This window comes from Chelonia mydas, chromosome 22, assembly GCF_015237465.2.
Source record: "Chelonia mydas isolate rCheMyd1 chromosome 22, rCheMyd1.pri.v2, whole genome shotgun sequence".
In the NCBI taxonomy this organism is placed as follows: domain Eukaryota; kingdom Metazoa; phylum Chordata; order Testudines; family Cheloniidae; genus Chelonia; species Chelonia mydas.
In genome coordinates, this window is record NC_051262.2 from 15,637,155 (window position 1) to 15,665,012 (window position 27,858).

General features: G+C 46.8%; 2 protein-coding genes across 3 annotated transcripts in view; one reads left to right on the top strand and one right to left on the bottom strand.

Annotated features, from left to right (window-relative positions):
- Positions 1–27,858, bottom strand: part of USP28 (ubiquitin specific peptidase 28) — a 125,080-nt gene that overhangs the window by 53,228 nt on the left and 43,994 nt on the right. The gene's annotated exons all lie outside the window — the stretch shown is intronic.
- On the top strand, positions 1,010–25,265 carry HTR3B (5-hydroxytryptamine receptor 3B). Its single transcript, XM_007060495.3, has 9 exons — positions 1,010–1,228; positions 7,576–7,736; positions 13,214–13,258; positions 14,482–14,591; positions 15,256–15,425; positions 16,082–16,239; positions 21,580–21,790; positions 22,844–23,044; positions 23,135–25,265. The coding sequence occupies exons 1-9, from the start codon at positions 1,180–1,182 to the stop codon at positions 23,404–23,406; spliced, it is 1,377 nt and encodes a 458-aa protein (XP_007060557.2). The 5' UTR covers positions 1,010–1,179; the 3' UTR covers positions 23,407–25,265.

The window sequence follows — 27,858 nt, forward strand, 5'->3', positions numbered from 1 at the left end:
TTCTTATGTTCTTACCTTTCAGAAGATGCCCTGACCCCGATTCAGTCCTGGCTCTGGGGTAACAGGGCATGTTACCAGACAAGAGGAAGGGTCTGGTGGATTCCTCAGAGTTGCTGGACTGATACATACATGGTTCATAGAGAACAAAGAGCTGTTTAGAAAGAGGGGACATTCTGTCATTGCACTGGTGGCCCATGGGGATACAAACCAGCACTGGAAACATGTCTCCCATTATCCAGGGGAAACTCCACTGCCAGAACTAGGAGCTCTACTTCCATTTGGGTTGACACCATCATCAGAGACACTGCAGCTGCCTGGACAGTGTGCTTTCCTTGATTTAACCAGCAGCATAAACCCCAGAAATGGGCCCAAGCTGCAAAGTTAAAGGGGTATTTGGATCCAGGCCCATTTCTACCATAAACCTGGACAGAGAGCAAGTGCATTCATGCCACTTAATCCCCTTTTTGTTTGCAGATGCCAATTCATAAGGGGCCTGAACAGCCTTTGAAATAATCTTGCTGTCAGGGAGTGTCTCGTTCCCCTTCTGAAATGTGCCAAATAACCCCCTGCCCAAACGCTCCCATTAATCACAGTGTAATACATCTTTTAATTAAAGAGAGTCAGGAAAGACAAAAAGCAGACACGATTCCCCCTCCCCACCGCCCGCACTGTTAGCGATTGTTCTTCATTAAACAATAGCAGGTTTCCATTATCCAGGGTAATTCAAGAGAGTGCAGTAACTATTGTCAAATGCTGAAGACGCTGCTGCACAAGTCTGATTTAAAGCAGCTATTTGGGCCTCAATTATTAATGGAATTAGCATGCTGTAAGTCAGCGACAGGCACAGCCTCAGGTAAGAGCACTAAAGGAAATCATATTAGCATGGTATTTCCTCTCCCGGGGACCAGCCTCGGATTCCATTATTCACTTAGCGCTAGAACGTCAATGAAATTAAAATGCTGCCTACAATCCGATTCCAGATCAGAAGGGCTGGGTATTTCAGAGCTAGCAAAGAGCCCAGAAAGGGTCAGGCAATAGCTGTGTTCACCGCGGCCCCTGTTGGATGTTTCAGAGAGAAAGACGTTCTAGTGGGGAATGGAGCCCGGTAGAGAGACACTGTTAACCTTCACTTAAGAAAGCCTCTAATGGTGGGAGCGCTCGACAAAGCCAGATGATGAGATGGCAGCTGTTTTCATGTCCCTCTTCCTCCTTAATCTCTTAGCCTCAGGTAAGTTTATTTGATAAGACCGATGCTGTAACCCATGCCTGCAAACACTGTGTATGATTATACACACACACACGGTATATACTCCCTAACTATACAATTAGATGAGAATATATACTATAGGGGACCATCTTGTGAGAACTCTGACAGCATGCAATGAATAGGTGACCCGATGGTGCTGCTTCCTCTCCGGATGGTCTAATTTTGTGATATAATTAAGATGAGCAAGATCCTTGCAAGCGTTCATCTGACTAGGAGTCTAGAAAATGCCGGTGATTTCAAGGGGTAAGCTACCAAAGTCTCAGAGATCTATAGCGTGCTAGGACGTGCATGGTACAGATACAGAGAAGTCTCTTGTGATGCATGTAGCAGCGACTGTATACAGTATGTAATGGAGAACAGAAAGGGTCCAAAAATGTAGAGGGTCAGTACCTTATTCTCTATGTAAAGTTCACCACCAGTTTTTCAGGCTGGGAGGTTTGTATGGGTCTTGTTAAAATTCAGGGGAAACAGACATCTCACTTTTAATGGTATTCATTTCACTGAAAAGTCCCCATGGTTTTTTAACTATTTATCATCAGTTTCCCACAGGGTTGAACCAAGCCATTGCTCAAAGCAGCTGCTTCTTTTAGATCTCTTTGTAAATAAAAGACTGAAGTTTCATTTTGGTTTTAATATTTCTTCTGACAGTTGAATGGGAGACTTTGCTAAGCTTAGCAATCCTGATTGTGCTGGAATCAGGGCTGCAAATGGGACTCACTTCAGTTTCACTCCATAATGTTTCTGTAATTGGGGTTGGAATGCAGGCCAGTGGCGTCATGTTCATTCATGGCCACAATGGTGACAGGTGGGCGCAGGTCTTAGAACCTTGACTCAAAGCAGGCTTCCTACAATTGATCATTTTTAGTGCGGTCATTAACTCCATCGAGTAGAACTTTCCCTATGGAACCTGCAGAGAGATTTTTGCCTTCCGATGTTGTGCAGGTCCCCTTTGAGTTTACAATTTATACACAGTGCATGTCATGTTAGAGAGAGGACAACTAATAACTGTCCCTCTGAGGATCTTAAGTCACTTTACAAATGCCCCAAGAACTCAAATAACATAGCTATAAGCATGATATTGACAGGCAGATGGAGAGATACAAGGCAAGTATCATTAGCTCCATTTTACAATGGGGAAACCAAGGCCCAACAGAGATGAAGTGACTTGCCCAAGGTCACACAGCGAAAGCACAGCAGAGATGAGGCTCAAACCCAGGTGACTCAATGCTCTATGAAGCCAGAAGATAGCTCCTTGCAGTGAGAGGGACTGGCCTGTAGGGTCGAGAGGAGGCAGCGTAGGTTTCAGAATCCATTAACAGTCTGGAAGAATTCTGTGGGACCTGACTTTGCTCTCTCTGTGGCAGGAGAGGGGTTGCCTCAGTTTCCTCCCTTCACAGCAGTGGCAGAGATCTACAGAAATTCCTGGTGTCGGAGTCTGAGATTATCAGACTGCGCTTCTCACCAGTGGCACTAGAGTTTTCTTCCTTCCTGATTTTGTCATCAGGGGTCACCTGAAAACCAGTGCAATCTGTGTGGGCAGGGAGGGTGCTTTGGCAACTGTTCTCAGAGTAGGTCTTGTATTTCACGAATTCTTCTGTTCCTTGGCTGTGCAGTATTTTTGTGTTAGTTTGAAGATTTGGCAGTGTCCAAGTGTTTCCAGGGGCTGATCATCGAGATTGTGAAATTATGCAACAAGACCTGTGGCATGCACTGTACTCACTAAATCTGATGAACTCGTGCTGGGTTAATGAAGATGGGGACTGTAATTTCATGGAAATCACATCCCATTCAGACAGACATTAACATCCACCTACTGTTGTGTGGTCCAGAGAGAGATAACCTAAGACAGGGCAATGAAACAGGTGTGTGTGTGTCATTCCCCAAATTCATATGGAGTGCAAGCACTGCACGCTCACTCATTCCTGATGCGTTCAGTTCTGCAAGGTGCTGAAGACTTTGGGCCAGATTTTAAAAAAGATATTTAGGCCCCCTACATCAATTGAAATTAATGGATTTTGGGCACGTAAGAACCTTTAAAAAATCTGCCCCTTTGGCCTGGAAATCAATGAGACTTAAGCATGTGATTTCCTTGATCAGGGCTGTGCACCTTGCAGGAGTGTCCTGATCTCTATGAGAGAGCTCAGCGGCCTCCCGACCCCATCAGCATCTATGCTACATCCATGCTGTATGCAGCATCACATTGAGATTAGCCTCCCCCAGAATATTGTGTGTAACTCCAAGATGTGCTAAAGTGATTTAAATGGATGTTAGAAGCCTAAATATCTTTTGGATCTGGGCTAAAGAGCATGAGATACACACAGACAACACTGATTAACTAAAGTATCCACAGGTGAAGGGACAAAATAGAAAACAGCTTATTTCCAGCCTGTTTCCGTTCACATCCATCCCCCTCTCACCACCCACAATGATACAAAGATGTTCCATTTCCAGGTGACCCTTCCTAATGATCATAAGCAGTGTGAATTATTACATTATATTACTACGCCCTGAGAAGTCACACGGAAAACCTTTGCTGAGCCATTCTTGATGGATTTTTTCTGTGTCTGTTGAGACAGTGCTGATCTGGGATTGGTCTAATGCTCACGTGAATGTCACATTAGCTCTCAGAGGAATAATTTAGTGTTAATTAATGGTCACTTACAATGTGAATCTGTCTCTGCCGTAATTACTCTTCCTCTGGCCAATTCACTTTCATAACAAAAGTGAAATTATTTTGCAATTTATGTATCTAAATAAGCACCCAACCTTCTCATTGGGTCTGTTTTCTGAAGATTAAACAGGGGGTGTGAGTCCTGAAGTTGCCTTCTCTGCTTCAAAATGGATAAAAGATCATATTTTTCCACTTGCTGTGTAATTAGACTGTGGAACTCATTGCCACATGATGTCATGGAAGCAAAGAATGTAGTAAGATTCAAAGAGAGATTGGACTATTTGATGGATAACAAGAATATCCAGAGTTAGAATAATTTATACTAACAATAAAGAGTATTGGATGGGAGATAAAATCTCATACTGCAGGGTTTAATCCAATCTCTAATTATTAGGGATAAGGATGGGACTTTTATGGAGGGCAGATGATCACACATCTACCTAACCCTTACCTTTCTCTGAAGCATCTGGTGCTGGCCACTGTTGGAGACTGGATGCTGGATTAGACGGATGAGTCTACTCTGGTCTGGTAATTTCTATGCTCCCTCCCAAGGCTGGGCAGCTGATGACAGTATCGCCAGCTGGAAGAACTCAGCCCCTGGGGCTATCTTATTCTCTGGGCCTGTGTAAGAAGCAATATCAGCTCCTGGAGGGAAGGCTCTGTTTCATGTCCCTGTCCAGTGCCCCCTCTAGCAAGCACTTGGAAGAGCATGTTAAGGACTGCAAGGAGCTATGTCCAGTCTTCATCAGCGGGACAGAAGTAAAGATAAGCAATGGGAGATTGCACGGGAAGGCCCCCACATTGAAATGGGCTGGACCAGATTCTTACCAGGTGTCAATTGGCATAACCCTGTTGAATGCAATGGAACTACATCAATTTAAACCAGCTGAGAATCTGGCCCACTGTATCCCAGAACGTATCAGTGAATGCCCTGGCTGCATCACAGGCTCTGCTGGCCTGGGGAGAAAGGATCCCAGTTCACAGTAGGTAACATTTAGTGTAACTTTATCTCCAGGGTCTAAATGCTGGCGCTGACTTAACCCAAAAGTCGGGTCCCTCATCAGGCAGCGATGCTCATTGCATGGACACACTAAAGCCCAGACCCAAAAGGAGATCCTTGTGGTCAATATGCAGCATCTCCACTTGCTGAACCCAAAGGGAACATCCCTTGGGCTGCACCACTAGGCACTGTACTGAAAGGGACCCAGGCAGGAGTTGTGCCCTCCCCACCTGAACCAGTAGGAGCTGCAGGGAGTTGGTCTCAGCTGGGAGACCTATCCCCTGGCTGAGCTGGCAGGAACCATGGTGAAGGGGTCTCAGCTGGGATCTTACACGCTGCTCTTATTTAAATTACAGTTTCTGAAAACTGCCCTGAAAATGGTGCTGGAGGGAGGGCCCTCCTGGGGTGCTGAACAGGCGAGGCTGCTGTGGAGAGCATAGCGAGAGAACGAAATGCTCATTTGGCTTACAGCTCTGATGAGATCGAAGGTGACTATTCCACGACTCACGCCAGGGCACCCACAGCATAGTCTCTAGCATTTTGTTCTCAATGACGTTGATAAATCATCGAAATTGCCGCCTCTGGCGGCTAGTGACACCACATGCTTCACAAAGGAATGGGTATGAGCAAGCCTGGTGTGCCAGGAAAGGAGATCTCATTTACAGTTTCCTGCTGGATCTCTCATACCTTCAGCCGCTCATCAAAACAGCCATCAAAAGCACTGAGTGCTCAGGGGACTGCATGCGCAGGACGCTGCAGATTAGATTTCATTCACGCGCATTGGCAATTTGCTTCAGCCCAATGAGTTGGTGAGGCTGTGCTCCCCGAGGTCTGGCGAAGCTCGTGAGCAAAATATCGTTTTGCATTTCAGAGGGAACACTCAGAAATGTGTCACTTCCAATTGCTGGTTTTCATTTCTCCTTTACCTCCACCTGTATCGCTCAGAGGGCCATGGAGTCCTGTTGCAGGACACAAGCTGGATTTCCCCCCACCGTTTTTACTGTGCAAACAGGGATTTGGGTTTTCTGATTAGCATATCTGTAAGGGGTTGGTTAAAGAGGTAAGGAAGAAAGATCAGACAATCTCATTAACTTCCAAATCAGAGTGATTTCTGGGTTCACTAAATTCTAGTTCACAAGCAGCTTCTTGGGCTAATTCTTGAATGAGATCCACAGAACCTGAAAGGAAAAGTCCATTAACAGGAAGCCAGTCTATTACCAAAAAGTAAAAATAAATAAAGTGAACTTAGTGCTGGTGAACAGTATCAGATTGTCATCCTGAGTCTGCCTCTTCAAGCATCCGCAGAGCAGGGGCAGCCCAGACAGCCCACACTCTGCCCCATATGCTCCAGAGTGGAGCGGAAGGGAGCTCGATGGGAGAGATCAGTTTCTGTCATGGGCCTCTCCCTTCTGGGGCTGCCAACCAGGAGCCGCTCACTGCCTATTGTGAGGACACTATTTTAATGGGGTACGTTTTAGCCGTTCACTGTCTGTTGTGAGGACACTATTTTAATGGGGTACTTTTTGTAGACTGGCAACTAAGAGCCACCAATTCATTTCAGAGAGGCCACAAAACAGTTATCAGGTGCTAACAACTTTTGGCAACTACTAAGCCAAGGCTAGATGCAAACCAACGGCCTAATCGTAAAGTGCTTTGTTACTCCGGTGTTAGTTTCAGGGTAACTGCACCTGTATTCCCTCCCTCTGTGGTCCCTTGAGGGCACTCACTTAAAGGTTTCCAGCTCCCATCTCTCTTGGGCAAAGGCCCACATTTCACGCCCTCCAGACCAGGGTTTTAAGGCTGCACAGCTTCCTACTTCATGCTGTTATATTCCCCAGCAAGCCAGACTGCCTCAAAAGGCCAGCACTGAGCTTTGCTTTTTCTCTAAGGGTTATGATCAGTGTACTGCTAGCAGTTAAAGTTACCACACAGCTCCTTCTAAGCAAGCACATTATTCTTAAGGTAAAAGCATTTCTGAGAAAACCGACTGAAACAACGGAAGCTACACAGGCAAAAGCAGCTTACCAGAGGTCACCCCCAACTCCAACACAGGGCTCTGGTATGAGTCAGTCCTTCAAAGCCTACAACTGGGTTTTCCCTGTGGTTACAAATTCATCCATCTTAGATCCAGAACCAGAACAAAGACTAGGCAGATCAGCCATTTCTTTGTATAGCTTGGGCCTTTGATCTTGGCCTTCCGTATCATGTAATCAGCAGACAATGACCCTCTCCTCAGGAGTATCTTGAAAAGGCTGGGTTTTTGCATAACCAGAGCTGGAGAACTTGCATTAACCTCTCCTTAGGGATTTCCTGGGGAATCCATTTAACAAGTATTGTCCCAAAAGTCCATATTTGTCTGGTATATTTTCAATATAGTCTTTTGAATTCCCAGGCCTCATGTCTATCACATCTCCCCCTAGAAAGGTTACATGCCATCCTGGCCCAAAATATCACATCAACTTAATACAAGAAGGTCTTCCAAGCATATTGCAGGAAATTGCTATCTCTGCCACAACTCCATTCCCAACGAATCAGCCCATACAAAAATAAACCCAGCCTCAGCAACAACAACAAGAGCTAACAACTTTTCCTCTTCTACCTGCCATGTCTAATTACACAAATTCATTTGTTTTGCAGGAAGCTCAACCGCAGATGCTCAAAGGCCCAGAAATTCTACTTTGAATCGTCTGACCAGACACCTTTTACTGAATTACAGCAAGGGAGTGAGACCCGTCAGAAACTGGTCAAAGGCCACTACCGTTTACCTCGACCTCTCTGTCCATGCAGTGCTGGATGTGGTAAACAGAATCTCAAGCTCATTTACAACCAGTGTCCCGCTGTTCATAATACAGTAGAATCTGGTAGCTGGAGACTGGAGTTGAATGGATGACAGTGGCTGTGCGTGATGCTTTTCAGCAGAAGGAGCTGTCTCTGTTTATTGACAAACCATTTTGCTCCTGGTCCTTTTAAATAAGACTCTCTGGAATTTCAAAATGCTAGGAAGAGGTTTTTAAAGTGACCCAGTCAATTTAATTCAGGCTGAGAATAAGTATAAATAATCCTTGACAACTCAGCTCAATGAAGAAATATTTTTTAACAATAGGTTGTTTTGCAAAAGGTTGGACAGATAGACAAATACAGACAAACTTTTGTAAATCCTCTATTTTGATCAGTTACAATCAGTACAGCTTTGAGGGACTGAGGCCTGGGATTTACCAAACAGCCTAAAAGAGTCAGGCATCCACGTTGAATGGGATTTGAGTGCTAACTCCCTTAAGCTACTTTGAAAATCGCCGTTTTAAAGCTTCCCTTGCAGTTTTGGAAACTTACATTCAAATAGCTTTGTGTTAAGTTAAGAGAACCAGGAAGGGACATTTTAACAAAGAGCTCAGAGCAGACGGGCTACTATGTAACAAACACTGGCCTAAGGGCTTTGATGCTTTTGGAGAAAATCTGGTGTGTTGGGTATCAGAAAATGATGAACAGATACAGATGGGGGAGAGTTCAGAAACTTAAGACCCAAGTTACAGAGAATTTGGAAAGAGCTGAAAAGAATGGATAAAATGAGCCCCAATGTCCTGTGTGTGTTACATATACGTGCACAGTGCCAGTGAGAGAGCATCAGATGCTCTATGCCTTTTCCCTTAAGAAACCTCAGCTGCCAGACCAGATCAGAGAAGCCCAATGCTTGTCTGTTACCAGGATAGGATGTAAAAGTCACTGAATCACTAGCTTCCATTGGTATTTCAGGGTCTACTGATCTTATCTCATGTGTAGATATTCCATGGGTACCATTAATATCATGGCGGGGATCAAACTCAATATTCACAGCATATCAACCCCTGGTATTTCAGAAGCAGAGCACAGGGGAAATAACTGCACCACATTCCTTGTTATGGAACGAGTATGGGCTGGTTCATTGGGAATGGAGTTGTTACACATATGGCAATTTCCTGCAATATCCCTGGAAGAAACTTGACTATAAGCAAAGTGAAATTGAGCAACCCAATGACACCGTTCAACCGGAATGAAACACAAGTAGTAAAAGAAACAACAAAAATAGCCAGTGTGATTTAAATTAGACTGATAGAATTCTCTCTTTTTTAACAAGCTAAAAATGTTCTTAATAGCACCGATCGGAGGAAATATTAAAATATGAATTTTAATTTTGGCAGTGTCTGTTTAAGCACAGTCAGAAGCTCTGTGCAATCAAACTGCCTCCTTAGACTACCTGAGCCACTTTGATATTCTGGAAGCTGCTGAAAAGTATTTGAGGAGCAGGCAAGTGTATTAACATAGGCAGAGTGTGGGCACAGTATTAATTATATGAAATATGCTACATGAATTAACAAATAACTACAAGCACTGTAATTACCTCTTATATTGCAACTATTTAATTCCTTGCTGGTGCATCAAGATTGTATTTCAGAGCATGTAAAGATTCGAAGTTTGGGTGTAGATCAAGTGAGTGAGGCACTCTCATTTTCTAGAGGTGTCTAGCACATCAGAATCTACTTCCTCCTGCCTTGGACCTTCCATCATTCTTGTACAAGGAGAAAATGGGAGAGAGCAGAGTTGGAAAATGTCTTTTTTGTTACAGTAACTAAAAGAAAGAGGCTCTAACAGCAGCTCTAGCAGGGTTTTGTTTTTATCCATCTTAACTGTAATGAGTCCCTTGTTATCTTTTGTATACAGTAGGAAGTGGTGAATTATATTTCACTTTCTGAATTCATCATCTTCACTCCATTAGATGCCAGCTAGTGGGGTTTGGGTGCAGTGATTACACCAGACCAGGAGGAGAGCAGTAGTATTTAAGTCAGGGTCTTCTCTGCTTTCTTGGCTATAACGAATGCATGTTCAAAATATCCGTATTCATGCTGTCAGATAAATCTAATCAGAGACTTGGCTCCAGAGCCAATGTCATCAGGAAGCTGTAGGCTTTAAAGGGCTTGATGCAGTAGAGACTTCAGCAGGTGCATGTAGTAATAGACGAACTGTTCAGCAACCATTGTTTTGTGTGAAGAGCTCTCGCCCCATCTTCATCACTGCCTCTGACTTCTACTGTGATCTTTTGCCTCCTGTTTCATGTACATAAAAGACTAGGCTTGTCTGAGAATATCAAGTTATTATGAGTACCTTGGGGAAATCTGAGTAGGGAGATAATCTAGTCAATGGAGAAGAGTTCCAATTTGTTTATATTGAGTTTCGTCCATTCCGAATCCCAGATACCTTTGTATTCCACTCCGCTGACTAGAGCCTCCCAGACAGACGTTCAGGCATCTGTTTCTATAGTCTGCCGAACTGGAGACGATAAATGAGGATGCGTGGGAATGATCTGTATATTTGCTAACCACCAATTTACGTCTAAGTAGTCTCCCTCTGTTAGGAAGACTAATGAATTCCAATTCTCGAAAATATCCTTTGCTTTTAACAAGCAAGATGGAAGGTAGCTGAAAAAGAAAGAGGGAAGAGCCGTGAATAATGCCACGAGAGAACCAATTATGCCAGCCAGCTGGCGTTGAGAAACTTCTTGTTTCCCTTGACAAAAAGATTCAAGTTTTAGCCTCGGCTGTCTTTTCTCCTCCTTGCTCACCCCGGGCCCCTCCAACACTGGGATCTCTGTCGGGGCCAAATGCAGAAGCAAGCAGTCAGTATAGGATAGCCATCAAACAATGGTGGTGGCACCATCGCGGCAGACAGCGAAGGCATGCTCAAGAACTATAAGCATTAGCGGGGGTGATGGAAGGAGTGGACCCACAAAAGGATGGGGTTGTCTAGTTGCTCCCCCATTTTGGGGGCCTATGATCCTACAGTTGATCATTTTGGTTTAAGATGCAATCAAAAAGGATTAATGAGGGTTGAAGGTGCTTTAAATGTTGCTCTCTGCAACAAAATCAATATCTTCAAGTCAAGTCAACTGTGGGAGTGAATCTCTCGTGCTGACTAACCATTAGCGGAGTCCCTCTCTCGTCCAAATCTGAAACTTGTCTGGCATGTATCCTGCATAAGACTATTACTGTGGGTCATAATAGGCAACTCTAACAGGTGAGCCAAACGGCAGCCTGCTCTCCCTAGGCTAAGGTCATCTAACCTGGAATTCACCTTTTACAGATCACACATGTTCATAGCATCATAGATGTTCACTGTGTGGGGAAAAAACCTGTTAGATCATTGAATTCATCCTTCCGACAGGCAGATTATAATCCCCCAGGAGAGGGCATATTGGATATTCATCCATTACAAAGGAGCTTAGCCAAATGGCCAAACAAAAGTGAGTGTGTCTTATAAATGATTTTTTTCTTTTGCATGCATGCACCAAGTCCTGTCTGGGATGCTGATGCAGCACCCCCCCTCCCCCCAGAGGACATCATAGAAACAGGTCATCTGTATTTTGTGCATCAAAGGTTTCTGAATAGGGGTCACTCATTTCTTCTCAAGTAACCTTTTGTGCGACGATCCAAAGATTTTGGAAAGCATGTTGCAGTTCCTTTTTCATCTCCAATGATTTCCTAAGCCACTTTTTCCAGGGAAATTAGCTTAATCCGCTTTCAAAATGGCATGGATATACAAATTCCAAGCTCCGGGTCTGCAGCAAACCCAAAGCATTCCTGCTATTCTCTCTCATTCCGTCAAGATGGGAGTCACACTTCATTAACAACTACTGTCTTTCTTCCATCTCTTTTGGGAGAAATTTGATCTCCTATATTCCAAAGGAGCCTTCTTTCATCAACTTGAGCTTTTGCTCTATCCCAAGATACTAGTAATCTGAGAAAACCTTTTGCCTCAAAAACTAATAAGGCCTTGATCCTACAAACAATTATGTATGTGCCCAACTTGACGCATACGAGTAATGAAGCAGCACTGCTCACATTCCTAAACTTAAGCACGTATTTAGGTGTCTCTGGATTCTACCACAGTACAAATAATAGAGCCAGAGAGAAAAAAGAAAACATGCTGAATCATTACAAAGGCAGGGAATTTCTACATGTCATAAAAAATACACCTAGCTTGAGGTCACACTTCTGTTTTCTGAGCAGGAAAATCCATACACACAAAGATTTAACCCAATTGGCTGCCTGTAGCAGCTGAGACAATACTACTTGAAAAGTTATGAATATCCTGATTACAAATACAAGCTCAGACTCATATTTTTAGCCCTGGATTTGCTGAGAATATGGTACTATGCTTAGCAGCCTGATTAATGTCACAGTAACTAATTAGGGCGCAAGAAAGAGACGGATGATTCATTTAGAGCGTCAAGTGCAGCCAAAGCACTATTTTATCAAAGATAATTTACTGTAGTGAGGATTGCACAGACACAGATGAACAACAAACGGGAGCCGGAGGCAGGTATGAAGTGAGGTGATGGCCAAACCAACCTCAGGATCCTTCTCTATGGCCTGGTTTTATCAGAGAGAAATGTAAAGGGATGCAATCAAATTGAAATCTAGTCAGTTTCCAAAAAAATGAGTTGAAAGTCTTCCATGAGCTCCCTCTGGCAGGCTTGGTGATTTTACAATCACAATTTCTCTTATTTCTTTAGCTCTTCACGCAACAAAAATAATATGAAGGAGTCACAGGAGCACAACTGAGTCCAAAAGAAAGTGGTTTACTAAATATACACAAACTTGTATACACAGGGCTGGTTTTGATGGCTTCTAAAACCACAGAACACACTGAGCACCACTGGAGGGCTCACAAGCTATTTAAAGGGATATTATCCTATTCCTACACACCATATTTTCCTATTTCATAAATGTTCTTCTATCCCATGTTACTGCATGGAAGCCCCATGCAAAGCACAGGAGAAGCTCACTAACTCAGGTCCTATTCTTGCAAACAGCTGTTACCAGGCACATCACTTACAACAGTGAGTAATCCTGTAAAAGCCAATGGGACTATCCCTTGTCGCAGATATTACAGCTGGGAGCAGGTGACTGCACAATCTACCTGATTATAGAGGGGGAAATTTGAAATTGATGATATACAAAGAGTGGGAGAGATTTTCAAAAACACCTAATGGATTACGGTACAAAACCCCAATGACTCTCAATGGGCAAAATGTACAAGACACCCCACTAAAGAAATAATGAATAATACTTATCTAATTTCTTTTATCTAGAGCAACCTTAGATGTTATGTGTAACACTAATGGGTACAGCAGAGCCTACCTGTTCTGAGAGCAGTGTGATTTTTAAGTTGTCAGGTCTCTTTATGATCCATTGAGTCAGTTGTATAACTTGTTAAACATTTGATTTTATTTTTCCCCTTACAGGATACACAGAATCAAAAGCTAACAACAAGCATTTGGTTTCGGCAGGTAAATTAATATTTTCTTCCCTAACTACATGTGATGCTGAAGCAGAGAGAGAGAACTTAATTGCTCTGTAGCATTTATTATACATTACTTTAGGTTGTTTGCTTTCTGACTCAGTTAATATTGTAACGATCAGTGGAGAGTGCACCTCAACCAATACAGAGTGCTGTGTCTTAGTGCTAAATGTCATCTTGTTGTTGTACCTGTCTGGGTGGGTTTAAAGGAAAGAAGTTTTGAATCTTGCATGTGTGTGTTGGAGTTGATACTTTTAGTGTCCCAGTAACACCTTTGATTTCTATAAGCAAGTATTCCAATATCCTAAACACACACACACACACACACACACACACTCTCCCTAAGCCAGCCATCAGAGATTCCCCAGTGTCCTGAACATAACTGAAAAAAATCATTCATAATGAATAATGCGTTAAGTTTAGCTTCTTCCCTTTGTGGAATATCTGATTGTGATCTTCTCAAAATGTATGCCTTTGATATATTATTCGACAACATCTTGGGGGATATCTTCCAGGGGCCAGCGCACATTCACCTGCAGTGGGGTCTATCTCCCACACCAATTCCCTTCTTTCCTTCCCATGTGGAACTGAAAAAAAAAACAGTCAGGTGTTTTAAAAGGGTTCTCCACCATCCTCAAAAGCATCAGATAGGGTAGATGAACAAAGCATACACATGTGGTGCTGCTCGAAACATTTCAAAATGTCAATTAGCATTTTTTTAATTTTAAATTTTGACCCAAAACCAAAATGAAAAAAAAAAAATGGAAAAAAATGTCCTTTTCACATTTCAACCCACTCTGGACACAGGCAAGTCTCAGAGACTGCACACTCAGAAACGTATTTTCTGAGCCAGCCTGGCTAGGGTGAATGAGATGAGGATGGTGGAGCTGAAGAGGACTGCCTGTGTCAGCACCGATTGTATAGACTCCTGGTGACAGGTAAAGCCACTGTGTTCTGATGAGAATTCCACTTTACACACCAGTAAAAATCTATCCTGTAGGAAGCAGAGTGGGAGCTGCACTTTCTTGGCCATTAGCACAGGGGACCAAGCGATTATCACATTCCCAATGCAGGGATATTTTCTGTACCTACCATCCCTAAAGCCTGAAGTCAATGGTTCAAACGCACCATGGCACCTCAGTTAACCTGCCCTGCCAAGTCGCAATATGGGAAACCAGCCGGGCAGTCACGCTCTCCGTCTCCCTCCCACAGATCTGGAAGGATGAGTTTCTCACCTGGAATTCCAGCCTCTATGATGGGATCAGCGAAATTTCTCTGCCACTTAGCACCATCTGGTCTCCAGATATCGTCATCAACGAGTTGTGAGTTTGGAGCCGGTCGGAGTTTTACTGCACACCAGTAGGTTGGGGTGGGTTTGGGGTTTCTTTTTGGCTGAGCAGTGCATCTCTGCCCACAGCAAGAACAAAAGGCTCCATCGGGGAGGGAGGGGGAATCTTGTTTCTAACAGCTCTGGACTAGCTGTTTGAAGGGGATGGATTAACAGTCTGAGTCTCTGGTGTGAGACACTTAGCTTCTGTGGAGCAAGAGATTCCAAACACAGCAGGGTCAGCCTCGCACTTCATCCTTCTGAGCCTCGTAAATGGAGTGCCACAGGCATTCTCTGTCTGATACGTAACCTGGTCCCCACAACTGCAGTGCCCGAGCTCCTCACCATCTTAACGGCTTCATCCTCACAGTACCTGTGGGAGCTAGGCAGGGTGCTGCTTTTATGTCCATTCTACAGATGGAGAACTGAGGGGCAGAGAGACTAAGTGACCTTCCGGAGGTCACACAGTGGGAGCAGGGAATTGAACCTAGGGTCTACTAAGTCCCAGGATAATGGTCCAGTGGCCAGGGCATCCTTACACCTGTAGTGCCACATGAGAGCTCATTAAAAAATCCTCACTGCCTGTATACTGCGTAACGAAGTCGTCGGGTCTCTCTCCCCCACCCTCCCTGTGCAACAAACCCTCCTGTTCTGTACAGCGTGGACGTCAGTAAGTCTCCCGATCTCCCCTACGTTTACGTGAATGCTGCTGGGAAGATCAAGAACCACAAGCCCATGCAGGTGGTGTCCGCGTGCAGTTTGGAGGCATACGCCTTTCCCTTTGACACCCAGAACTGCAGCCTGACCTTCAGCAGCATCCTGCACACAGGTGGGCAGGACAGGACTCAGCCTAGGAAATGCACATATGCAGCGTCCAGCTCCCACAGACAAGACTCGCCAGCCCGCCAAAGACAGTGAGGTTTATTTTCTTGGGATGCACAGCTGGGGAGTGTGAAGAGGAACGTGACTAGCACATGTTGTAGGACCTAGCTCAGCACTTCCCAGGGTAGGTGCCCCGCTGCGTGCTCCCTGTGGAACGCAGTGCTGATCTGGTGCCAGCATCAATGCCAGGCATTTCATAAGTCAGCAGGCAAGCACTATCGCCGCAAGGTAGCCAGCTCTGTCTCATGCTGGACGTTTTAAGTTTGACTCTGCCTTTACCCTGGCTGCCCTAGAGATCACCCAGGCTGAAAAGTGACCATCTGCATCTGCAATGGCCACAAGCAAGATCCCACGGCACGGTGGGAACGAGTGTCCTAGGGCTCCAGTCAGTTCAGGCAGTGTCCATTCTGCAGAGAGGAGCAGTTCAGTCCCTGAGCTGATGGGGCTCATATAGTTTGCAGGGACCATACAGAAGGCCAGTGAAGCTCCTTCCCCAGCCCTGTGGCCACTGGCAGCTTGTGGAGGAAATGGGGTGAGACCATCCCGCGTTCACAGGTCCCTCCCTTCCCCTAAGTCCCAGCCCTTTGTTTGTGTCACTCTCAGTGGAGGATGTGGACCTCACCTTCTGGAGAAGCCGTGAGGACATTAAGAATGACAAGATGTTGTTCCTGGATGATGGTGAGTGGGAGCTGCTCTCCGTGCCCTCACTTCCCCAGGTCCTGCACATGGAGACCGGACGCTTCGCCCAGATTCAGTTTAACGTAGGTATCAAATATTTCTCCTTTACCTCTAATCTGCGGACTTCTTTCCGTTTGGCACTTTCCCTCCTTTTCTTCTCTTCCTCTCAGCGATTTGTGCTGGGCTTCAGAGTCTTTGAATCCATCATGAGAACAGGGGCTCTGCTGTGCTTCACGTTCTCACTCACACACGTGACACAGTGCAATTCCTAGCTACCGACGGGTTGTGGTCCACTGGGAAGTGGGCAGCTACAACATGGAGGACGAGCCAAGATGAGGGTGTAGCGAGAGAGAAAGCAGGTTATTCTGTAAAATGCCCCAGTACCAGCATTGAGGATGAGGTAGACAAGAGAGGCACAACCAGCTGGGTGCTGGGAACATCCCTGGTTAGATACCACATGGTCCAACCCAAGAGGCAGGGCTCACTCTCTCTCTCTCCATGGGCTCTTGGAGATCAACTTCCAAAGCGAGTCAGCATTAGCATTTGCCCAGGCTCCCCATCTATCGGGCAGGGTGGGGAGAACTCCAAGACAGAAAAGTTACAGGTGCAGCCTGAAAATAGGTGCTCACACCTGGTCCTCAAACACCCCAGGGAAGAGAAAGTGAAATTTAGACCAATGCTGAGGTACGGTAGCTCTGAGCTAGCACCTCATCCCAGTACAGTGATGGATACCATACAGTGACCTCGTGCCAGGATCCCCAGCCAAGGGGCACAGGTCTGAGTGGAATCGAGCACATAGTCCAAGTTCACATGCTTTTGAATGGGCTGAAAAATCTTTTTATTGACTTATCTTTATTGTTATTGCGGTGTGAAAAATGTTTCTCTGGGTTCCGGACCTTGACTATACCGTGACTAAGAAATTTGGACCTTGACAAAGAATAATTGACTACCCCAGTCTAGAGGGTCAAGGCCAGAAGCAGCACTCTGTACCATGTCCCGCCTCAGAGTCTGGTCAGAGTCAAGGCCAATGAACCCTACTGGGTCAGGGCCAACAGGCCAGCCAAAGTAGGGTTGACAGGGTGCAAAGTTAGGAGCAGAACACAGGAGGCCAGGAACCAGGACCAGGAGCAGGGCTGGAATCAGGAACTAGGTGCAAGCCATGGTATCAGGACTGCACAGCAAAGTCTGTTTGCTGCAGTGAGCCAGAGATCAGCCTAGCTGCACAGACAGACTCCAGGTGATTCCCCAGTCCCTTTAACACACTACTCAGTAGACTCCTCCAGCCAGGACCTCCGTGGGTGGGAATGCCAGGGGTGCTTGAACCTGTAGAGTGCATAGGCTGCTGTTCCCTGCTTTGCCAGAGCTGTTGAGTGGCCATGTGAACACGGCAGCCACACAGGAGGCAGCAGACCCTGCTTCCAAGCCTGCAGATCGTCACGCCTATACACATGGACTTCGGGCTCCAGATGCTAAGGCAGTAACTGTGTAGTACAGGATAGAGCATCCAGTGCAGACACTGAACAGGGCTGCTGCAGGTGCTCTGCCCCAGACATCCCTCTGTCACACCAGCATGGACACTTGCATCACTCATGAAATCGTCCGACAGCAGGACCTACGTTCCAAGCAGCAGCATTGAGGAGACAGCCTGTGGCTCCCGTCTGCTCGCTGGAGGAGGCTGGAACGTGGAGGGGAAGCAGCTAATTTGTCCACACCGCTTGCTGGAGGACGAAAATGTGTTTTTGTTTTGATGAGCTTCTTGACTAAGAGTTAAACACCTCATTAATTTTAAAGATAGCAGCCTGCGAACATTATTAATGCCAGAGCGAATAATGAAGAGCATTTAAAGGGAAAAACACTAAGAGAAGCAACTGCAGGGTGGGCTGCAGATCTGGCACTCAGCTGAAACACACACCCATTGGGTGGAAGCAGCAAACAACACTCAGGGCTTCGAGAACCCCGAAGCCTCTCAGAAACTTTTCAGACCCCCTGGGCCCCAGGCTGGACAGCTCACCAACTGCTGCCCAGCCCTTCCCAGTTTCCCAGCAGGTCCCCCTTGCTAAGCACCACAAGCTCAGCCTCTCTCCCTGCCTTTCATACACCAGGGGGAGCACAGAGGCAAAGCATGAACCTGGCAGTTAATCAGTCCTTGTACAAAGGATCCTGCTAATGGTGACTGAGTTTAGGGCCAAGGTTTGGGCTGGAGGATATTTTAGCTGACTTCAGTGGAGTCGCTTGCAATTTACCCAAGTGTCTCCGAGAGGAGAATCAGGGCCAGTATGGCTGACCTTAATGCACTCACAGAACCCCCTTACCCGACTGTTCAGTGTCTTGGAAGAACCGCTCACCAGTCAGGGAACACCCCAGACTGTCCTAGGAACTAGGAAAGGGCCAGTTTTTCTTGTAAAAAATTATTTTTGACAGAAAGTGGCTTTTTCAAACTTTTAGTTGAAATGTTCCATGTTTTCTATTTACATTTTCCAGGTTTTCATAAAAACCAAACCATTTTCAGGAACAAGAGTTCAGTTTTTTAATTCAAATTCCAAAGCATTTCAGTTTCGGGTTCCAAGTTTTTGTTGAAAAACTGAAAATGTTCCCTGGGGAATTTAACTTTTTTTTTTATATTTACATTCCTGCAAAACATCATGAGCATCTTCCCTCCAATGCCCCTCGTTCTGTACCTGGCACCGTGAGGGAGCAGGCAGCATTGCCTTGAGCAGCAGTAGCCTATCCGGTGGCTCCGACTCTCTCACTGGTGCTGAGAGCCTGGGGTGTGGTTTGCCCTGGGAAAATCCAGCGTCTGTCCTGGCGGGGTGAATGTTACGTTGTGTTAGTGCAGAGCCATCTGTTCTTAAGTTACCTAATTACTTGCATAGCCCCTGTAGGTAAGTAGTCCCCACCACAGCAGCCCTCTTTCTGCCCCTGTACCTACAGTACAGACTCACTGCTGCCCTGTTCCGTCCCAGCAAACCCGTCGCCTTGGCACTTGCCCCAGGAACATGCCAGGTACGTCACAAGGCTCAGGCAATGTTTGGAAGCGAGGGCTGCTTTCAGCAGGTGGACCCCACATGAAGACAATTGTCATGACAAGGATGTCAGTTCTGAGCCCGGACCCCTTCCAGTAGCCACAGCAGGACACATTCCTCTGAGCCTGGGCTACAGCAGAAACACTGGGGACAACAGGAAACCTGGAGAGTGACTGAGATTCAGGGGTATGCCCTAGGAATCTGGGGATTGAGGGGAAAGACTGCACTGGCAGGTAGGGTCACCCAGGGTATTGCCCTCTCATTCCCCAAGATGGGAGATGTGCCCAGTGCACTCACACAGGAGTCCACTGGGCATTGACCCTGGGCACTTCTCTGAAAACAGCACAAGTCAGCCCTGCGCCACCTGCCCAGCTTTCCAGCCAGAGTCACCTTTGACTCCTTACTGCCCGGGTAGCCCAGGTGAGAGGAGAACATTGCAACTTTCCCGTCTGCAAGAGAAATCACAGCACTTATGTCTGAGGTGGGGGGAGAGAATGTAGCAAACTTAGCGGCAAGCTGTGCCTGGGTGTCAAACTCCGTCTGTGCCATAAAGACAGTCATGCAAAATTAAGTGCTGGTGGGGTCTGCTATCAAGGAGACAATTCATGCCTAACCTTGGGTAATATTCCATCTCCGATGTGCGGCTGATGTACATGCTCGGAATGAGATTGATCTCCTTCATTAACATCAATGGGCTGCAAATACCTTTGTGTACTTATTATTACCTGGCTTTAATGGATAATGAAATTGTGGCATAATATTGCTAACACCTGAAGGGTGTCTAATGGAGAACATGACTGAAACTAAAGTGCTTCCCTCCCTTTGCTGGAGAATTTAAAGGCATCAACTTCTTAGCCTATTAGAGAGGATGGGATTTGGCTGGTGTAAGATCTGCAAAGAGTGACTGCTAGCAGAGGCCAGCTCAGCGCAGTTCCTACTCGCCTAGCCAGGAGGAGGTAACCCCCAGCTGACTCCTGGTGGCTCAGTGAGAAGAACTGGGGTCTATGCACCTCCCGGCTCCTGCTCTGAGCCTTGGCTCAGGTAACACACAGAATGCAGCCACAGCACATCCCACGTCTGGCTGGGGGCTCCACTGACTAGCTAAGTCTGCCCTGGTATCTGGCTACCAGACCCAGGGCAGTGAACCCAGTAGAAGTTTGTTGTATTATGCTGTGGGTGAACCTGGGTGCAGGACCCCAGCCAATTACAGATGCTTCTCTCATGGAACTCATGCAACACTCCCCCTTTCTCTTTCACCCTGCCAGGAAGGGTGAGATCCAGACTGGGACCTCCACGTGGCAACATAACACACTGGGCCAATGCTTTGCTCTTCAAGAGCACCATGCTGAGGAGCATGGTACTGATGGCCAAATAGAGACATCCGAGATGCAATCAGATCAGTACTGCTCTACGCACTCAGACTCTCAGAAGCAGAGAGGAGGAGGCTACCTAGGCTTAATTTCCTTCCTCGTGATTTTCATTCTGACACCCTGAGTGGAAACGATTCCCACTAAAACTGTTCTCTGCCTTGCAACAGTTTTTTAGTGGAAATCATTTTCTCATCACGTGCTTTGACACCCGGGGGTTTTGATTTAAAAGTTTCAGGTTCCTTCAGACCCATTATGGCAATGGCAAGACTTAAACCAAACCCAACAAGTTGGGTTAAACTCTGCATTGCAGATAGATTTGGAAAAGTTCACTGGACCCAGAACTTACCACTCCACCACCTAGAAATCTCATGAAGGACCCAGTTACAAACCCACGAACCGGAGTCTCAAAAATATCATGCCCAGTGAGAGAGAGAGAGAGTAAAATGTTTGGCTTCACGTTTTCATTAAAGGTTTGCAGGGCCCTAAAAACTGTTGCATGAAATACAGATGATTGTGTTTCCCCATTTGAAGCCCAAACTAGATGAATTCTCTTGGCTACAGGTTTTGCAGCAGGAAGGTTTGCATAGATGTCACCAAGATGAATGGCAGGGAGGCAGTGGGTGGGTTTGTCTCATTACTTGGATCACAAATACAGCAAAAGCAACCACTCTTGGTGTTTGGGGATTTCAGCTTCTGTCTGAATCTGCAAAGCCCAGAGGCAAAGGGATCATGTGGAGAGATATATGAATAAGAGGTTGCCAACTTCAAAAATGTTCCAGGTTTGTGGGGTGAAAATTCAAGCTGGTTGTGAATTCACAAAAGTTTTGGCCACAACTGTCTCTGGCCAATGTAACAATCCCTTGCCCCGGCCCACCCTGCACCAGTTAGGTGAGTGGCAAGGAGGAGCCCCCACATCTCTCAGTGCTCTTACTCGACAGGTCTCTGCATCTTAAAAGATGCTAAAAATCCCAAGCTCCATTGTTTTCAGGTCACACTTAGAATTGGCTCTGACTTCTCTTCTCCACCCCAGGTTGTTATCCGAAGACGCCCCCTGCTATATGTGGTCAGTTTGCTGATCCCCAGCCTATTCCTGATGGTCACTGATCTGGCCAGCTTCTACCTGCCACCCAACTGTGGCACCAGGATAACCTTCAAGACCAGCGTGCTGGTTGGCTACACTGTCTTCAAAGTCAACATGTCAGACAAGCTGCCGGGCACTGCGGTCAGCACTCCCCTCATTGGTGAGCTGGGTTTGGCCAGTGCATCTTGGACAGGCTGGGCTGTTATGGTAGGGACTCTATTCTAAGGGAGCATGTAAATCTGCAAATACTAGAGGTGAGAGATGGTGAAGACCCATGAGTTTATCCTAGCTATCCCAGATCCATTCTCCAGACTAGCTTTAAAATGGGCAGACTTGGGCAGTAATGGTACATCTGCCTTGGAGAGAAAGTTCCATGGTCTAATCATTCTCATTTCAGGGAAATGTTTACTGACATCCGTCCAGCTCTTCCCTGATGACTAGGTGTCTTACTCTGACCAGGTGGGGCCTCTCTTGGGCAGCCAGTCATTGGTGCCAGTACGATTATTCTTCTTTAAAGCACCTGTTGCTAACCCTGATTTGATGTTTGCATCCTCGGGCAAACGAACCTCTGGGAAAAGAACTACAGTGCCGCTGACACCCTGTGTGCACTGCAAACCCTCCTGGCATCACCCAATCATCTTGCATCGCTCGGCTAGATGCTCAGCAGCATGGTTGTGTCAGATTTTCAGCCCAGAGTGGACTGGATTTGAATTTTTCAACCACTGTGCTAGCTGAAACCAGGTTTATATAGGGTAGTAATTTAACACAATGGATGCAAACTTTGCATGACTGCGGTAAGAGGGTTTGAAAATGGTTTGAGAACACTGCAAAGCCCCAGTGTGGGCAGAGCCTTAGGATATGTCTGCACTGTAATCAGGAGCTGTGATTGTAACATGTGTAGACGTACCTAAGCCAGCTTTCATCTAGCTGTGACGTTGTGACAGCACAGGCTAGCCCCACACACCCAGGACCCTAGGTACATGCTTGAGTGGCTAGCCCATGTTGCCACCATGGTTTCCTTACTGTTAGCTACTCAAGTTACCTTTGCCCTAGCTAAATCAAACCTAACTTGGGTATGTCTACGTGCTCTGCAGTCACTCCCCATGACTGTAGTGTAGACACACCCTGGGAGACTATTTCAGCCATTGCAGTTTGGTGTCCTGGTTGCCTGTCCCACTCAGTAATGTTCTTTTCTCTTCCCTCATTGCCTCAGGGGTGTTCTTCACGGTTTGCATGGCCCTCTTGGTTCTCAGCCTGTCCAAGTCTATCCTGCTAGTAAAGTTCCTTCATCTGGGGGAAGACCCTGTGCGGAAAAGACTCTTCTCCTGCTGCTGGGTAGGCAGTGCCTTAGACAGAGGAAGCCCTGGTGAGAGATCCCAGGCTCCCAGGCTGCAAGCAGCTGGTGACATTGCAGGTACATGCAAAGCTGGGTTTTCAGCACACCCTGTGTACATACAGCCCCCTGAACTGCTGCCTCGCTGAACATGCTTTGCTGTCATTGCAGGTCTCTTGTTGCATGGGGAAGAGGAGGAAGGGAAAGGAGAGGGGCCTTGGAAGATGACGAGCGCCCGGAAGGCCCCAATGGAGAAGATCCTGGCAGAGCTCCTCCTGATTAGCTCCCATCTCCGCGCACTAGACTGGGCCAGCAGACTAGAAGTCAACTGGCTCAGGCTGTCCTACAGGCTGGATAGACTGCTGTTCTGGGTGTATGTCCTGACCCTGGGGGTGTATGCAGTCACACTCTGCTCCCTGTGGGTAGTCTGGAGCTCCCGGTAGTGGTAGTAGGGGAATGGCAAAGTTAACATCAGCAATGCAGATACAATCAATGCTGGTGGGGACTGGCTGGGCTCACAGGGGCAGGGAATGGGCTACTGAGTGTCCGTCTCTTGGGCTCCATATCCAGGTCAGAGGGACTAGCTGGGGATGGGAGGACAAGACTTTTCACCTGTAGGGCATCATTTCCAATCTAGAGCAGGTTGTTAAGGGCCTAAAATCTTTACCCTCTGCCAATGATCACGTGGCCCATTGCGACCAAACCCCCTCACCTTCCAGCTCATACTCCAGGGGGCCTTCCCCGCTCTGTGGATCTCCAGAGCGCTTGGTCTCCAGGATCTTCTATCTGGCACCCTCCCTCCAGAACTAAATTCTTGCTGAAACAAAAACAGAAACCCTGTAAAGAGCCTTTACCTGCAGCTGTCTCTCGTCGCTCGTTACCGCTGCGCTAGTGCTTAGCTCCAATTGCCCATGAAATGCTTCCACTGCTATTAAGGAAATGAAGAACATCAGACAGGTTTTGAACCACTCCCACCCAACCCCTTCCACCAGTGGGAACAACCTCTCTGTCTTGACCTCCCCTAATTTCAACTGGGAGGCGCTTCCCCAGAGAGTGTGCTCAGACGCCTGTGGAGTTCTCTGCTCCCAGCAGCTGGCCGAGGCATTCCAGCTTCGCAATCCAGCGAGAGGGCAGGTGGGGTGCACCCAGAGTGAATTCCCACCCATGCCTAGAACTGCAGGTACTTCCCCGTCCTTTCTGCGCCATGGGACCTCTGCTTGCCCGCAGCTCCTAGGCACAGATTTGGCAAAACACATCAAGACATGCTTAGTACTAAGTACATGCTCAAGTCCATCCATAGTCAGCTAAGATCTTAAGCACATTCACTGTTGCTATCAGTGGTCAGAGCAAGGGGAACTGGGAGTCCGGACTCCTGGGTTCTATTCCCAGTTCTACCATTGAGCGGCCTCAGGCAAGTCACTTAAACCTCTCTATTGCATGATTTATTGCTCTGTTAGATGGAGCCAAAATCTACCTGCTTCCAAGGAGTTAGCTGCGAGACTGGGGAGTGTTTGCAATGCAGCTGGAGCTCCCCAGATGAAATGCATTACAGGAGGGCCAAGCACCCTTGCAAAGGCGGATTCACCCCACAGTGCTCGACCTTTCCCAGAACCCTACACAACCAGTCTGCCCTGTTGCTGGCCTCGGATGCTGAGTTACCGTCTCAATGTACAGTACCAATGCAGATAGTAAAGCATTTTATCCGGTACAAACAATACTCTGGCTGGGTCATAATAAGCCATTCCTCCAGGGCATTAGTTCAGTGTCTGCTTTCCCTCCTCTGACCCAGGCAGGTCCATTTCAATTAGTGGAAAGATTTCACCTCTCCACATCCCCATTCAGTGCTGGTGGTTAAAGAGCTTCAAATGCTAACAAAATGACATTGCAAAAGTTGTTCCATTTAAAGGGGAGTTTTCCCCACTTCTGCAAATATCACCGTGCCAGGAGCTGGCGGGGCAATCATTTATCAGACAGCTATTCAAAGGAGATTAAACAGAAGTCAATGTGGAGGAGACACCCTCTTACGCAAAAGCCAGGTTTGTGTGCATTAGACTGAGCGCCACTTCAGAGCGCTGCTATTTATTTATTTTTAAACAGTAACACACTTATAACTGTCCCCTCCAGGCAGTTAGGCTTGAATAAAGACTGGGAGTGGATGTGTCATTACACAAAGTAAAACTATTTCCCCATGTTTATCCCCCCCCCCCAACTGTTCCTCACATATTCTTGTCAACTGCTGGAAATGGCCCCCCTTGATCATCACTATTTTCCCCATGTTTCCCCCCCCACAAGGCTGGTAATAGCTCACCTTACCTGATCACTCTCGTCACAGTGTGTATGGTAACACCCATTGTTTCATGTTCTCTGTGTATATAAATCTCCCCACTGTATTTTCCACTGAATGCACCCGATGAAGTGAGCTGTAGCTCACGAAAGCTTATGCTCAAATAAATGTCGTCTCTAAGATGCCACAGGTACTCCTCGTTCTTTTTGCGGATACAGACTAACACGGCTGCTCCTCTGACACCTGTCCCCTCCAGGCAGCCCAGAACTTTGTGCTGCTGCCGGAGTGGTGAAACCCCCCCATCTTCCCTCCCACGGCGTCGCTGGTTATTTATTGCCCCTGTTTATTTTTATTATAAGGATAGGAACACAACCTGGAGCAGTTTTTCTTATCGCTCTCGTAAAATCTTATTTTCAAAATGCTGCTGCTGTAAATGTGGACCCATTACACCTGTCACAATCACACTCTCGCGTAAAGATGAATAAAGCCAATGAGAATCACAGATGGAAGAGAATGATCAGGTCACCTCCTCATCCCAAACAGGATATTTTGCTAGCATTTGGCCATCATTGTTACAGTCAAGCACAAGAAGGCAGAAGACACTCACTTGAGATGTGTATCCACAAAGGAAAAAAAGTTTATTTGGGTTCCACTGCAAACCTCACACTATCCACTCCTGCTAAACCCCCACTGCCTTGCTGGGCCAAATCAAAGGTTACTGATACGAACTTCCCTGGTAAGTGTACTTTGTCCAGCAGAAATACATCTGATTAATTGAGTTTCAGCTGAAATCACGCTTCTGAATTATGAGGGGAGCCATCTGCTTAGAAATCACATGCTGATAACAGATACATTGCTTTGCCTCATTTTAGAATATTAAAAGCGAATGAACTATCAAAAATTCCAGACTACTTGGCAGCCTTGAGACAGTGATTGTCCAAACTGAGAGAAATGCAAACCGTGGGAACTTGCACCGTTACTGACAGTCACTTTCCCTGACTGCTTCGCAATGCTGCATTGTCAGGGTTCAGCTAAACAGTCATTTGTTTAAAAACAACTGTTCTAGTTGGTTTAGTTCATGGAAACGTTTTCATTTCTCAGTGCATTAATGTCTTTTTATTAAATTTTGGGGCCCAATTGAAACCGATGTTGCCCCTTTAGCCCCAGAAGAGCCAATCAGAACAGACATTCTGAGCAGGAGAAATCCCTGGGATTTGGAAAGATCCCACCCTTAATGAAACACAACATTCTTTTGCCCCCCGTGTTTTACTTGGACAGTGACATCCCCAAGCCCACCAATTCCCATCCCTTGGTCCTCGGACCCGTACAGATGCTTCAGCAGTTTCTCACTGGTACCCCCAGCATCTACAGGGTTTCAGATACTTGTGGTGCCTCCATCTCACTCCCTTAAACTCAGTGAGGCTGCTCACAGCGTAAGGCCCTCTTGAACCTGATTTAGGGTATCAAAATCGGCCCTTACCGACGAGCCTCTGTGTCTACACTGCAGCTGGGAGCACGGGTACACGGACACGCAGCAAGGGCAGGAGCTTGGGCTAGCTGGCGGAGTACAATCACTCCTGACCCCCGGGTACATGCTCAGGCAGCTAGACTGAGCCGCTGTCCACGCTGCCATGGCCACACTGCTATTTTTAGCGCACTAGCTTGAGCAGACCTAGCACGTGACTCTCTGCAGATGCTGGGAAGCACGCTCCTAGCTGCAGCCTAGCCGTACTGTGTTGCTCCCCACCAGACACATGTACGGGGTGCAGCGGTCTACCTCCCATTCATTTGTGCAATCTCTTATCGATCAAGCTTCCAGTTGTGAGACTGGGATTTGGGGCAGCCCATTCTGCGCTGGGGGGGTTAGTGGCACAGTGACTGGGGGTGAGGGTTCCTGGCTGGTCCAGCCGAGCTATTAGCCTGGTAAGTTGGTACAGCTGCTTGAAAAGATTGGGAACTGCTAGCCATTCTCTTGGTTGCACTGTTCTCCTTTACAATGGGCTGATGCAAACCTTCTGAAGCCATTGGCAGGTCCTTTCCCCACCAGGTTTACAGCTGCTTTGGAGTCTCTCCTTTGCAGCAGGCTGTCTGCCAGGGTGCAGCAGGCAGGTTCTTGTCCTGGTTCTCTCACACCTGCGGTCCAGCAGAAGGAGGTCCCTTTGATTAGACTCTGTGATGGAGGAGGAGCCCAACAAGCCAGACCTGGGGAGGGCTGGATGGCTCAGGCCCTCGGTGATGGGAGACGGTGCCCAGCTGTCCCTGGTACTGACCAAAGCTCATTCTTTGCGGTTGGTGGCTGATGTAAAAGGAGTCTGATGATCCGTAAGCAGTGGGGAAGGTTCCCAAGTCACCAGTTGGCACCAACTGAGGCCCACCCCTCACTTGCAGAGTTGCAGTCACAGTAGAGGAATCAAGGACTGAACTGCCCTCTTGCAGGCAGCATTGCAAGAGATAGCATGGTTTGCTCTGGATCCCACAGGCAGAGAAGCCACGTGTAATCTGACAGAACGGAGCCTGATCCTTTGTGCACTGATTTGGTTTGTGCACATGAATACAGCCCTGTGGCTTTCCCATCACGGAATACATGACTGAAGCCACGTAAGCCACCCAT

What these genes read in the sequence shown, in the direction of transcription:
- HTR3B (XM_007060495.3), top strand. Translation starts at nt 1,180, where the DNA reads ATGGCAGCTGTTTTCATGTCCCTCTTCCTCCTTAATCTCTTAGCCTCA. An exon ending in CAAGCATTTGGTTTCGGCAG is followed by an intron (nt 13,259 to 14,481) that starts GTAAATTAATAT and finishes TCCCTCCCACAG; the next exon opens with ATCTGGAAGGATGAGTTTCT. An exon ending in TCGCCCAGATTCAGTTTAAC is followed by an intron (nt 16,240 to 21,579) that starts GTAGGTATCAAA and finishes TCTCCACCCCAG; the next exon opens with GTTGTTATCCGAAGACGCCC.